We start from the raw sequence: 12900 nt of genomic DNA on the forward strand, positions 1-12900 counted from the left end.
CCAGATTTCCTTACAGATAGATACTGCTGCCCTCAGAGTTCTATTACAGGTGTTCTTGCTCCTGCTATACAGTCTTAGGTGATGGTTACAGGAGCTGTGCTGAACAGTAAAGCAAGCAAAGATATTTCCCCCCACAAATCAGAAAAAGAATTTCCAAAACTGGGAGCGAAAGACAAAAGGTAATGAAAAATACTGCTAAAGAAAGGTTTAATTAAAAAAAATCAGGAATTCAACAGTGCCTAAATCTTTATTTTTCATAACCTACATATTTTTTTTTCAAATTAGACAGTTTTACATTTTATGACACAAAAGGAAACTTAAATTACTGATAGTTTACATGTAAGCTTGATTCCAGTCTTAATGGAAGAAGAACAAAAACAAAAACCCTCAAGAAGGCTCCCATATTACACTTCTATTTCATGAGTTGGCAGCTGTTAGGTCTCCTTAGAAATCTTGGATTGTCTGCTGCTATTAGTGTAACAGGTTACAAAGCACATATAAACCCCTAACTGGAGCTGGCTGGAGGAGATACAGAGATAGGTGTGCACCAGTACACTCAGCTGCTGCTTGTGATACACTGCACCATTCTCACACCAGGGCCTCTTGATGCCAACTGCTGAAATCTTTGAAGGATAACACAGCAACGTAAAAAATTTGCCACGGTTCACAGATTTCTAAGTGGTAAACGACAGTGTCATGGTGGGGGACTGAGCTGAAATGACAGCAAGTTTTAAAAGAAACCTTTGTTTGGTTTTTTTCAATTCCTGGAAGAATCTCAGATCCCCTTTTGATTTGTTTTCAAAATGAAAAGCATCACCACATAATCCCACAAGGTAAAATGCCAATTTTAATTACTGTATCCCTGCACCTTTAACTCAGCTACTGCTTTTGGGAGGTTTTTCATTTTAAAACCCACATTTTAATCTCTTTATGTATCGTAGCAACAGTCTGCATGCAATTCCACAACTATGCTCCAAAAACTCCATTTTGTCATCGAGTGAAAAAAAAAAATCTCAAATTAAAATGCAGTAAGTTGTACATTACACAGCTATTTGGCGTGTCACTTGTTTTCTTAAAAAAATATCTATAAAACTACATCAGAGAAAGGTTTGAACTTCTGAAACAACAGACTGTTGCTAGGTAAGCAGTAATTACAGTGTAGTGACCTAGCACAAATGGCAGCAGAATACATTAGAACAGCACAACACATCCTGCTGGTCTTGATACATCACCTTGGGTACCACTTGAGTATCATGACTGCACAGAGTCACTGTAAGGAACCACTTATGATGGTTTGCAGCTGGTAAGCCCCTCAACTTGCAGCAGACAGACAAAATGAATCATATAGCTGGCCTAAACCATACACAAACCTAGCTACCATTTTCACTGCCACTGGGGAAAGGAGAAATGTATTAAAAATCCAATGACAGAACTAGTCGAGCAGTTTTGGTGATGTCAGAGTCCTATCTCCTCCCACAGCAATCACAAAGTGCGCTTTTTAAACAAGAAAAAAAAAATAAATCAACAGATTCCAGCGTGCCCTACTTCAACCAATTCTGCAGCATACAACAGGCTGGATTTAAAAGGTCAACTATTTTACCAATTGATGCTTGTAACAGGAAATTTGAGGAGTCAACTTCTATAGTTACGTTACAGTTCTATGAATCATACACTAAGGAAAGCACTGATACTCCTGAAAGCAGACAAGCAGGCTTCAGTGTCAATTTTTTTTAGCAGTCTGAAATTTTTTTCCAATTAAATCCAATTTTATTAATGACTTGAAATTACAGTTTGACTGCTGAAATTCACTATTTACAATGCAGAACAGTTGAACTGGTTAAATTGCTTGTTTTTTAAGAGGGACATAGGAAAACATTTGAGGGCTTTCAAATAAGACTTCCATTCCATTTCCCTTTTGCAGTGAAGAGGCAGAGTCAGTTCAGCACACCAGAATAAAATAAGAAAAAGAAAAAACCAACAAATTAAAGTAATATTCAAACCACAACATTTAGTTTATCTACATCCAGCTCAACAGCAACATTTATAATATCAATAATTTTTATCAGATTTTTTCTTTAGGGTACCTTTTTATATGTTCTGATTATTTACAACTGTACAAGCAAAGCACACACTTCCAAGTGCACATATTTAATACAGTATTGACTATTTGCATTTACAGGTTTTTCAACAATCTGAAAAAGATCAACTGTTTAAGATCTTTAAGGTATATTACAAAAACTGCTGCTAGTTCCTGTACTACAGTATGTTTACCCAGTAAGACCAGTGACAATAGATACATACTGTAACTGAGTAATTCTGTATTCCACTCATGCTAACCCTCCACAGGGTCAGACCTCATTAACTCTAAGCTGTCTTGTACAAAAGTTAAGGCAAAGTCATTTTCAAGTTTAAATAAAATTCAAGTCTTTAAATATTGGATGGAAATAATTCTTTAAAAAAACCAGTTGTTTAAATAAACATTTTTGTGGAATAAACTGTACTGTCATAGTCAGCAGGAATGAGTTTTGTCTGAAATTCCTGCAGTTTAAACACTTAAAGAAAAGCTTTAGGCATTTTAAAACAAAAATAATTTATATTCAACTTTATTAGAAACTTGCTAATTTAGTGCATCCTTGTCCTTCAGAAAGCGCATCACTTCTAAAGTAAATAAATGTGAGAAACCTCATCCCAGAGGTAAATATCAGGGATCTCTTCCTCCACCACACAAAACAAACACCATTATCTCACGTCTTGAAAAAATTTAAATCCATCTGCCAATGCTTGTAGTTACAGGAAGACGTCAGCTCGAGGCTGACTGAGATATGAACTCTTTCAAAGAGCACTTGGGGCAGAGTTTAAAAAAAAAAAAAAGTCTACACAGAGCACAGGGGTAACCAGAACATACAGCGCTGACTCAGTTAACTCCCTTACAAGCACAGGGAAGCTAAGGTTATCACAAGAAGGCTACAGTGCTTTCTCCTGATAACATCCACTAACAGGCTTCACCACCATAGAAGCTCACAGACTTAATTCTTTCTATTCACAATGTGCTTTGTATTTGCAAATTATAACATCACTTTTATTCTGGAGTGAGAAGATGGTTACTTGCTTGCAGTAAGCCAAAAAAGGAAGTATTTTAGAGAGACTGCTATGGTGCTCCGTAGGATTCATTCTGTGTGTGCAAAACATCAAAAAAAAGATCAATTTTTTAAAAACGCTAGAAACAACTACTTGTTTAACCTAAAAGTGCAAGTTCATTTGCTGACACATAGTACAGCAGCCCAATAAAAAAAAAATCAAGGTCACATACTAATTTGTAAAATACATCTACTTCCTTGCACTCTACACACTAGCTGCCGTTATCAGTCTTTTGGACACTTTAGATATGTACTTGCAGACCAGTTTATTAAAAATATTGCAGCAGCACATTTCTGCTTAACAGTTTAGAAAAAACTCACTATACAGAGCTTGCACTCACACAGCCAGAGAGAGGCTTAATAAAAAGTTGATTTTTTTTTAAAGACAAATATTTTACATCTTGAAAAAAATAATCACACTAAGCTTCACCTCCAATTAAGCACCAACCTAAATGTAAGGTTTAGAACAGCTATCCAGAAATATCCAGAAAAAATAGAATGCTTATTCAAGAGGGAAAAAAGTATTTCACAGAAAAATAACTTGCAGGCATTGTTATATGCCTAGTATCACTGCAAGCTCCTAACCAGCAACTCATTCTCAGGTATCTTAGTGGGAACATGGGTTTAATTTGTGGGAAGCAGAACTCTTTTGGAATCCCTCCCAGATGTTAGTTTCACTGAGGAGATTTTGGAGGGGTATTCTGTTCTTTATTTAAGCGTTTGCCAACAGCTGGAGGGGACGATCTGCGTCCTGACTGTCTCCTCTGGTCTTTGGGTTGTCCAGGGTGTGACTTTGCAGGAGGAGGTTCTCTGTTTTTCTCTATTGTTTCTGTGGGTTTTCTTTCTTCTTTCCCACATGCTACAGTGGTTGGCTTCTGTTCCTTCTGGGGTTGCAACGTAGGAGGATCCTTAGTTGTTCTCTGACAAATTTCTGCATAACTTGGTTTTCGCAGTTCCTGTGAAAACAAAAGCAAACAGGACAGCAGAATTAAACAAAGCATCTTGAAGAAAGATAATTTACTGCTGTGAACAGAAGAGGCCCTCTTGTTCCCAAAGACTGCTGCACTAAAATATGCAAATAAGGGCTTGAGCATGAGGTTTACAGAAGCTGTACAGATAAGGTTCAAGACAAGGTAAAATGCATACCACTACACCAGAAAAACAGGGTACAGTGATAGGGTGAAATAGTTCTGATCCAAGCAAATTAAAACAGCTGAAAGACTGTGAATACTCTGATTTAAATAGCGACATATTTATTTTATGCTTCTACCCCAAAGATACTACCAAGAAGAGAATTCAGGTAGAGCTATTAATTGCCAAGTTATATGGAACACTTTTGCACTGTTAATTGTGTAATTGTATCATGCAAGTAATCATGAGTCCCCCCAACACACAAACTTAAGCACAATGGACGATTAAGCCATACTGGGAGGCAACAGAAGCAATATTTTGTTACATGCATCAAGCTGGATCATTAAGAGAAAGTGAAGTAATAAGGTCACTTACTATGGCAGCCCCATTGACTTGTACCGATTTACATGCAGTACTGAGTGTGGAAGAAGAAAGCCTTTCTGTACTCTGTGTCTCTCTCGGCTGTTTATCCACAACCTTGGAGTCCCTGTAAGCATCCAGCAGGAAGCACAGCTCATGAAAAGTGAAACTACAGGATAGGTGGTTGATCTAACAATGAGGCTAAAACTTTTGGGTATGACTGCAACAAGTTATAGCTGTAATTTCCCTAGCACATTATGACTAATATTACATTAAAAAAATGCTATGAAATACTAAAAAAAGATTCTCCTGTGGAAATTGACACTACCTGTAATTTGTGATTTTCTGATAGCATTTGGTTATTCAGTAATCTTACTCCTATTACTCAAAAACCTCAGCTTGGTTTGCAGGTTCCAAATAAGTCTTACTGAAAGCTTTTATTACATGAACAACAGTGCTGTCCACAGGATGGTAGGTTTACTCTATACCCTTCAAAGCTACTTAAATACTAGACAGCAAGTTATTCAATAAACTGTTCAACGCTTCCAGACCCTAAAACACAACACTAAACCTTTGTGTAAACAAAGTATGAACACCTATTATGACTGAATCATCATTAGGATAATGCTCAGAAATAAAGTTTTATTGCCTTTACTACAAGTGAAATATGCAAAATATAATTTATTTCATTAAGATTTTAATGCCTATTTACAGTGTTCCACCTAGCCTTCTGATGAGAAAGAAAAATGCAAATGTAATTCAAGGCAGAATCAATACAGCTGTGTAATTAAGTGCTTACTCAGAAGACTGGGATGGCGAAGGGGACCTCTCAAACGTCCTGGGCGGTGTAGAAGAAACTGGCAACAATGGCTCTCGAGGAATTCCTGATGGAACAGTGTTTGTACTTGCATCCACATTAATGTTCTGAAGGAGGAAAAAAAAGGCACAGAAGGACAATCATAATATCCAATTAATATGGTTTGCCTGAAAATGAACACAACTGGGGAAATAGTTTACAAGTTGATTTGTAAGGATAAGTAGCTTTAGGGAGATGCAGGATCCAATACACACAGTGTAACAAGTTAAGGTTTTTTCTTTGCTATTATTTAGAAACACAATGAAATAACACTGCAGTTTTTTCCTAAAAAGCTGGAAACTTAGTTCCTTTTGAGACATGTCTAGATGACAAAAATCACTTCTTTCAGCCTGGGAATATTGCATCTGCTGGTGACTTAGCAGGCTTGGCATCACTTCCCACAACCACAGTCATCCTATTAAGGGAAAATTATCCTAGACTTATTGCCTTCTTCAGAGCTGTAACTGCATTATCCCCATAGCTGGTGCTAAAAATCGTAACCTTAAAAAAAAAGTTTTTCCAGACTATGTTATGGCCATCATTTAAAAGCTCCTTCCTTATGTTGTAGTGGGATTTGCTATCAAGCAACACAGGATTTTTCTATAGTCAGAAGACTCTGCTTGTCCCAAGTGATACTCTGTTTCCAGATAAAGGCCAAAGAGGTTTAAGATGCAGGCCTGAATTTTACTTGTCACAAAATAAGAGAAAGAAGACCTGTTTCTGACACGTCTAATTATTCTGTTTCTTTCAAAAAGTAGTATTTTCTTTATACTGTTTCTGACCTGAATAGATTCTGATAAGCAGAAGGGAAAGTAATAACACAAGCACAGAAGGAATGAGAGCCACCCCTTTCACACAGCAATCATGATTCAAACATCATAACACACAAGATTCTTATGGTCTCTTAGGAAAAAAAAAGGTATTTGATTATACTGTTTTAATATATACAGGCAGCACAGATCATTGGAGTAGATCCAAGCCTAGTACTTTTACACCAAGTAAAACCAAAATGTGGATATTTAGAAGTAAAATAACTCCTATCATTTTACTCACTATAATAATGTGTGCAAGGGCTTGAAATAGAAGGTTGCTCAGCATTCTGGCCCAAGTTCATCAAAACTTGTACGTGGGTAAGTGTGAATAGCTTCAAGCAAGGCAGACATGCAAGTGTTGTTCCCAGGCCAAAACACTCAGCCCCTGATCTGACAGCACTACCCTTTCCTTGTTAGGAAATGTGGGATGATTAACACCTGCCATTCCCCAGAACTACAGCAAGAAAAAGCATCACAAAGCAAAGAGGATAAAGATGTGAGGCTCGGATAACAACTGCTGGAAATTACACAAAATAAGCTTGCTCAACTTCTGTACACTGGACTTGCCTACCTACAGCACCCCATAACTCTACTTCACCACTTTGTAACTGCATCAGCTGACACAAAACTATGTTAAGATCAAGGTGAAAAGCTAGCTGTATACATTGGCAGATTCTAACATTAAGTCAAACACCTTTGTAGTGGAACACAAACACTCCTTGGAGCCAGCTGCTGTTATCTTATTCCTTATGAATGCCAACAAGGAAAGGCAGCAAAATTCCTTTATTCCACACAACGGTACAGACTAGCTCATGCAAGCCAGAAAAAGAAATTGGGAAATCAAAGGAGACTTTTTTAATGTGACACTGCATTGCACTATCATAAAAACATAGTGCCTCTACAGGGCAAAAGTGTAAGTTCTTCACAGTAAGTACAGTCCATCTCAACTACTAGAATTGCAATGGGATAAGCAATGGATTTTCAGCTGCAGTATCAACAGCAAGTACTGGAATTTATTTTAAAACCTAACATATGACAGCAAAAAAACACTTCAGAATTCAATACAGAGGGGTAAAATACTTTAAACATAGATAGAGCTTGTCCAACAGACTACCATCTGGAGTACTGGCTGATAGTAAGTTAAACATTGCTCTTATCACGGCACTGACCTCCACATTGCCCGTAAATGCAGCCCTGCAAAGTAGCTGTCTGTCTTACCACTTGGAGGAGATAGAATAGACAGCTTGTCTCTGGAACCACTGCTTTGGGTGCAGGCAGCCCTGCTGCTTCCTCTTTCCCTTAGCAACAAATATCCTCCCTACCCACCTTTGTTACATGAGCACCAAAGAAAACACTTCTTTAACAGTGATTTTAGAGACAAATCACAAGAGAAAGGTTTTGGTGTTTCATCAGGTTGATTCACACTGCTATATCCAGGGGTTAACTTCATCAGTTCTGGTACAGCTAGAATAACATCAGTTAACATGAGAGCTAGCAACAGAAAAAAACAACCAAAATACAACACAGCAATATAGACTTCCATAGCCTAGGCTGCTGGATACTGCACAGGGTTATATAAGACCTGATGGAGGAGAATATACCATCAACTCACATATGGCATGGTAGAAACAGTTCCAAGAATGAAATCTATGACCAGCTACTGAACATTAACTTTCAACTGCATCTCTACTACATCTAGAAAGCAGTGGTTGCCAACTCATTCCGGTATATTTTTATCTTTCCAAGAAATACAAGACAATGCTGGGATCCAGATGGTTTTGGTAACAGTTCTTGATCAGCTATGATGCCTAGTGTAGTAAGATTATGTAGGCAGTTTCTTTATATTTCAGTGCTTAGAAGTCTGTCACTTCAAAGTGTTTTATGCACAACTCAGAGGTCTGACCTTCAAACAGGAGGAAAAAAATCACATTTTTCACCTCAGTCTATCAAAAAGCCTGAAGCAATCATGAACAGCAAAGGAATTTTTGAATCTCTTCCTATTATCATCTACTTACATTGGCACTCATATTCCACACCATTTCAAAGAGAATAACCAACAAATTCTAAGATGGAAGCGAAAAAGGCAGCTGCACATAATCTGACAGCTGTTTTTTAAAAATAATTTCTTGGTACCCATGTAAAACCACAAGTTTTTCTATGTAAAAACCACTGAACATGACAACAAGCAATATGCAACTCTTGGGCTTCCAAGGCAAAAGGAACACTGGCTACTCACTCTTTCTTTTGACGTTCCTATTACCACACTGGACAGTCTGTTTTCAAAGAGGTCTTCAGTCTTTAAATTGCCAGCAGCCCCAGGTAATGGAGGAAAGCTAGATAAACCCAATTCAAAGCTAGGAGATGGAGGTTTTGGGGGTGGTGGAGACTGTGTTTGGCCTCTCTGGAACAGAAATAACACATGGAGGTTACTGCACTGGATGACAAAGGACAAATCTGGCACTCTAACCTATACTTTGCATTTAATTTATATTTGTGAAGCCCTAGAGACCTCCTTCCCATCCCATCTCCCAAAAAACACAGTACTGAGGAAGAGATTCTTTAATTTTCCACTGTTGCCATTAAAATATTTAACTGTTATTTAAATGGAATGGCAGAAGCATCCTTAAAAATTCCATATGCATAAACTTTAGTGATGCTGGTATGGTAAGTCTTCTTGCTGATCCTCCTTCAGGATGGACACTTACAATGACATGGAAAGGAAACCAGACTGGTTTAGGTATCAACAATACACTGAATACATAAAATCCATTTATGTGCAGTTGGTAGCATTCTAAATCAAAAACAGGAGTCAACATTAATTCCTTTTGTAATATACTGTAACTGAAGTTACCCATTAACTTTATCTACATCATATAAACAAAGAAGTAAGTGTGTAAGAACAATGCCTCTGGACAGGAAGAAAGGTGTTGCCTTACTTATTGGGTTTTTCCCTTCCCTCTCATGAAGGGCAACAGATACAAAACTATGCCTGAGATCTTTTAACAAGCTACTTTTGGTCAAAAGAAGTGTATGTCAAGAGGGAAGCAGGGAAAGAATAAAGATAAGAATGATTGCTACTGACCCAACACTACCCTCCAGAACACAGTTTAAGATTGCTAGAGCAATTGAAAACGCAAACCTCCAAAACCAGCAGTCAGATGACCTGTCAATGGTCATGGAGAGACTATACTTATCCAGATGAAACTACAAGAGGAAAAGAAGAAACAGCTCCCACCCCTCTCTTTTTTTGTTGTTGTTTTATTGTAGTGGTGTTTTGTTTTTAGAAAAGTTCTTCAAATCATAGCACTTAGTTTTCTTAAATGGGACTGAAGTAATTGACTATATGCAATAGATAATTCTTTCATATTTGTTACAAAAATTTTAACTTAAACAGATGAGTTCTTAAAAAAAACGGCATAGTAAGGGATAAGTAGCATTAACTTCTTGAATTCATGAGACCATGGAGAACTTACAGGGATTTTAAGCTGCCAGTTGCATAAATTTTCTCAAATCAATTGCTATGACAAGCTGAATAATTGCATTATGTTTATAGCCTCAGATACAAACTGATCAAAAACATTAATGCTCTCTCATGCAAGCATACAAACTAATTTTTCCTTAAAAAAAAAAGTTACCATTCCATTCAAATACAACTAGTTGTAGTGATGTCCTGTGTATACTATCTAGTAACTACAACATCACACAAGAAACAGGATCCTGGGTTCAATTATTTCCACACACTACAAGGCTTATTTTAATTTTTGATTTCAGAGTATGCTCCTTCCCAGTGTACACAGCTGTGGCTGTGCTCCAGCTTTCACCTCTGTTCAAGCTGCATCACTAAACAGTACAGACTGAAGATTCATGGGCTGAAGGAACCTGGCTGCACAGGCTGCAATTAAAGCCTGCTGCTGAGAGAAGGCAACAGGGCCCTTGAAGAGTCACATCTACCAGTTTTTATTCAAAGTTTAAGTAACCTTTTAAGTCAACTGAGTCACAAGAGCCTCTCTGCTTAGTAAGTGTCCAAGGTAATCCTTTCTCTCCAGTCACTCATACATCCCACCTGTACTACTGCTCTTTCACAGACAGAAAAAATGTTTATAGGAAAACAGTGTACAAATTCAAGCAGCGTTCAAAGTGCAAAAGAAATAAGTTTTGAGAATCATCCATGTAATCTGATCTCACTGAGCTTTGAGAAGTTTGACAAGAACTAGAAGTAACCAAAGGGAAGGAACCACTTTATGCTTTCCAAACCTTGAGGCTCCTTTAAGTGCCCTAAGGCTGCTCCCCAGCAGGAGCCACAAATACAATGATTCCAGGCCTTTAAGAAAGTGTTCTGGCTCATGCAGTAGGGTCACTTTGCAACTGGGACATGAGGAAATAATTTAGTTCAATTTCATGAACATGACATGGGTGGCAAAAATGAATCACAAAGTGTCTGGTTTTATCAAATCCAACCTTAAGTCCTATAATAGAGACAACCAACAAACAACCTACGACTTTTTTTTTTTTTTTAATCTACACAATTTACAGCCTAGTCCAGCCTTTAAGTGTAGAGACTATTTAGGTATTCACCTTGAATTTAAGTTAAGCAAAACTGTTATATTTCAATAGTGTTAGCATAAACTTACTAAGTGGTACTTGGAGAGGCATTTAAGGAACAGAACTGACCACTTAGTAACTAATAATCCAGGTATATGTTATGATACATGGATTGATAAAAGTGTTATTTGACATCTACATGAACAATAGTTAAGTATTTTTTTAAACTGTAGCATCCCTATTTAGCTCTCCCTGAATGTGAACACTGCAATCTGTGACAAAGGAACACTAAACTGGAGATTTTTTGCAACTGTAAAAAGTAATTTTAACCTTTTCCCTGACTTCTACACTAATGGACAATCTCTGGTATCCAAATGTAGTAAACTCATGTGACTAATGAACTCCTGTCTTCAGTCAACTGTGACACACAACTGATTGTGCAATAACTTGTCTCACCTGCTACTCCACATAATATCCACATTATTGCCTTGTTACCCTATTTTTATTGTAGAAGAATACAAACACTCACTGTAAACTTGTCCTCCCTTTTCTTCCGGTAGCCATATGAGTTTTTCCTAAGGGAAAAAAAGCAGTTATCAAAACCTTGTCTATAAATGAATGGAAGGCATTTGATGAAAACAGGGAAAAAAAATCAAGTTACTACTCATTCATCTTTATTCTAGACAGGTTAATAAAAAAATGTCTTAGGGAAAAATTTCTAACAAGCCCTCATTAAAATAAAGGTATGGATTTTACACAAATTGGCATAAGAATACACTGGCTACAGATAATTTCTTCATTAAAAGCACCTCAGTGCCTATTACATTTAAGGCTTAGACAAAACATTTCAATATCCAAAGTAAAGGGCTAGGGTTTTTGTTTTGATGCCAACACAACTTTTGAAATGGGGATATTTGTCCAGTTCTGGGCCCCTCAGTTCAGGAAGGATATCGAGGTCCTGGAGCAGGTCCAAAGGAGGGCAACCAGGCTGGTGAAGGGACTCGAGCACAGACCCTATGAGGAGAGGCTGAGAGAGCTGGGGCTGTTCAGCCTGGAGAAGAGGAGGCTCAGGGGAGACCTCATCACTCTCTACAACTACCGGAAAGGAGGTTGTAACCGGGTGGACGTTGGTCTCTTTTGCCAGATGACTTTCAACAAGACAAGAGGGCATGGTCTTAAGTTGTGCCAGGGGAAGTTTAGGTTGGATATTAGAAAGAATTTCTTTATGGAGAGAGTGATCAGGCATTGGAATGGGCTGCCCAGGGAAGTAGTGGATTCTCCATCCCTGGAGATATTTAAAAAGAGACTGGATGTGGCACTCAGTGCCATAGTCTAGCAACCGCAACGGTGGTTCAAGGGTTGGATTTGATGATCTCCGAGGTCCCTTCCAACCCAGCCAATTCTATGATTCTATGATTTTCATTTCAAGTATAGTCCCTCTATAACGTTTTCAGTACTTCTTCCCTAACCCTGCTTCATGTAAAGCCTTTGCAAGCACCTTTAAAGCAATTTTAATTTATTTTTCAAGTTTTTTGTTTGATTTCTAATATTCTAAGTGTATTCAAAAGATCAGAATATAAATCTAAGTACCATTCATCTACCTATTTGTAATTGATAATTTGAGCAATCTGATTTCCTATTTAATCATACTTGCATCCACTAGTTAAGAGTACAATTGGGCAAATCAGATTTAGAAAAGTATTACAATCCTTACGTGAAATCCCCACTTCATTTTGCAATGATAGTGTAAGTCTAATATAGGATGAGTTATCTTCCAATTCAGTAAGTCACTCAAAATATGATTTACTTGAACACACAGCCATCATTAAGCAAAGCTACACAGTACCTTTGTAAAGCTCTTACTAGAACTACTGAAAACATTTCAATAAGCCAGCTGTATTCTCACATTAATACTGGTGCCACCAATTTTCAGCTCACAAACTGGTGTTTGTTTTGTGGTTTCTTTTTTGTTCTTTTGTTGCTTTTTTTAACACTTCATAACAATAGTTTTTTTACTTGCTTGTAATCCTTTTATCCTCTCTCTCCATGCCAATCCATCATC

At 37.5% G+C, this 12900-nt stretch overlaps 1 protein-coding gene across 5 annotated transcripts in view; it reads right to left on the reverse strand.

Annotated features, from left to right (window-relative positions):
* Nucleotides 1–228: 228 nt before the first annotated feature.
* LARP4B (La ribonucleoprotein domain family member 4B) overlaps nt 229–12900 on the reverse strand; it is a 53540-nt gene continuing 40868 nt past the window's right edge. For 4 of the 5 annotated variants that reach the window (XM_030444115.1, XM_030444114.1, XM_030444112.1 and 1 more), the window contains 5 exons: nt 11368–11413; nt 8533–8697; nt 5428–5552; nt 4644–4755; nt 229–4093 (listed from right to left, as the gene is read on the reverse strand). In XM_030444115.1, the coding sequence (XP_030299975.1) occupies nt 3812–4093; nt 4644–4755; nt 5428–5552; nt 8533–8697; nt 11368–11413 (730 nt within the window). In that variant the 3' untranslated portion in view covers nt 229–3811. The remainder of the gene's footprint in view (nt 4094–4643; nt 4756–5427; nt 5553–8532; nt 8698–11367; nt 11414–12900) is intronic. The other variant, XM_030444113.1, reaches the window with a different exon arrangement.

This window comes from Calypte anna, chromosome 2 (genome assembly GCF_003957555.1).
Source record: "Calypte anna isolate BGI_N300 chromosome 2, bCalAnn1_v1.p, whole genome shotgun sequence".
NCBI classification, from domain to species: Eukaryota; Metazoa; Chordata; class Aves; order Apodiformes; family Trochilidae; genus Calypte; species Calypte anna.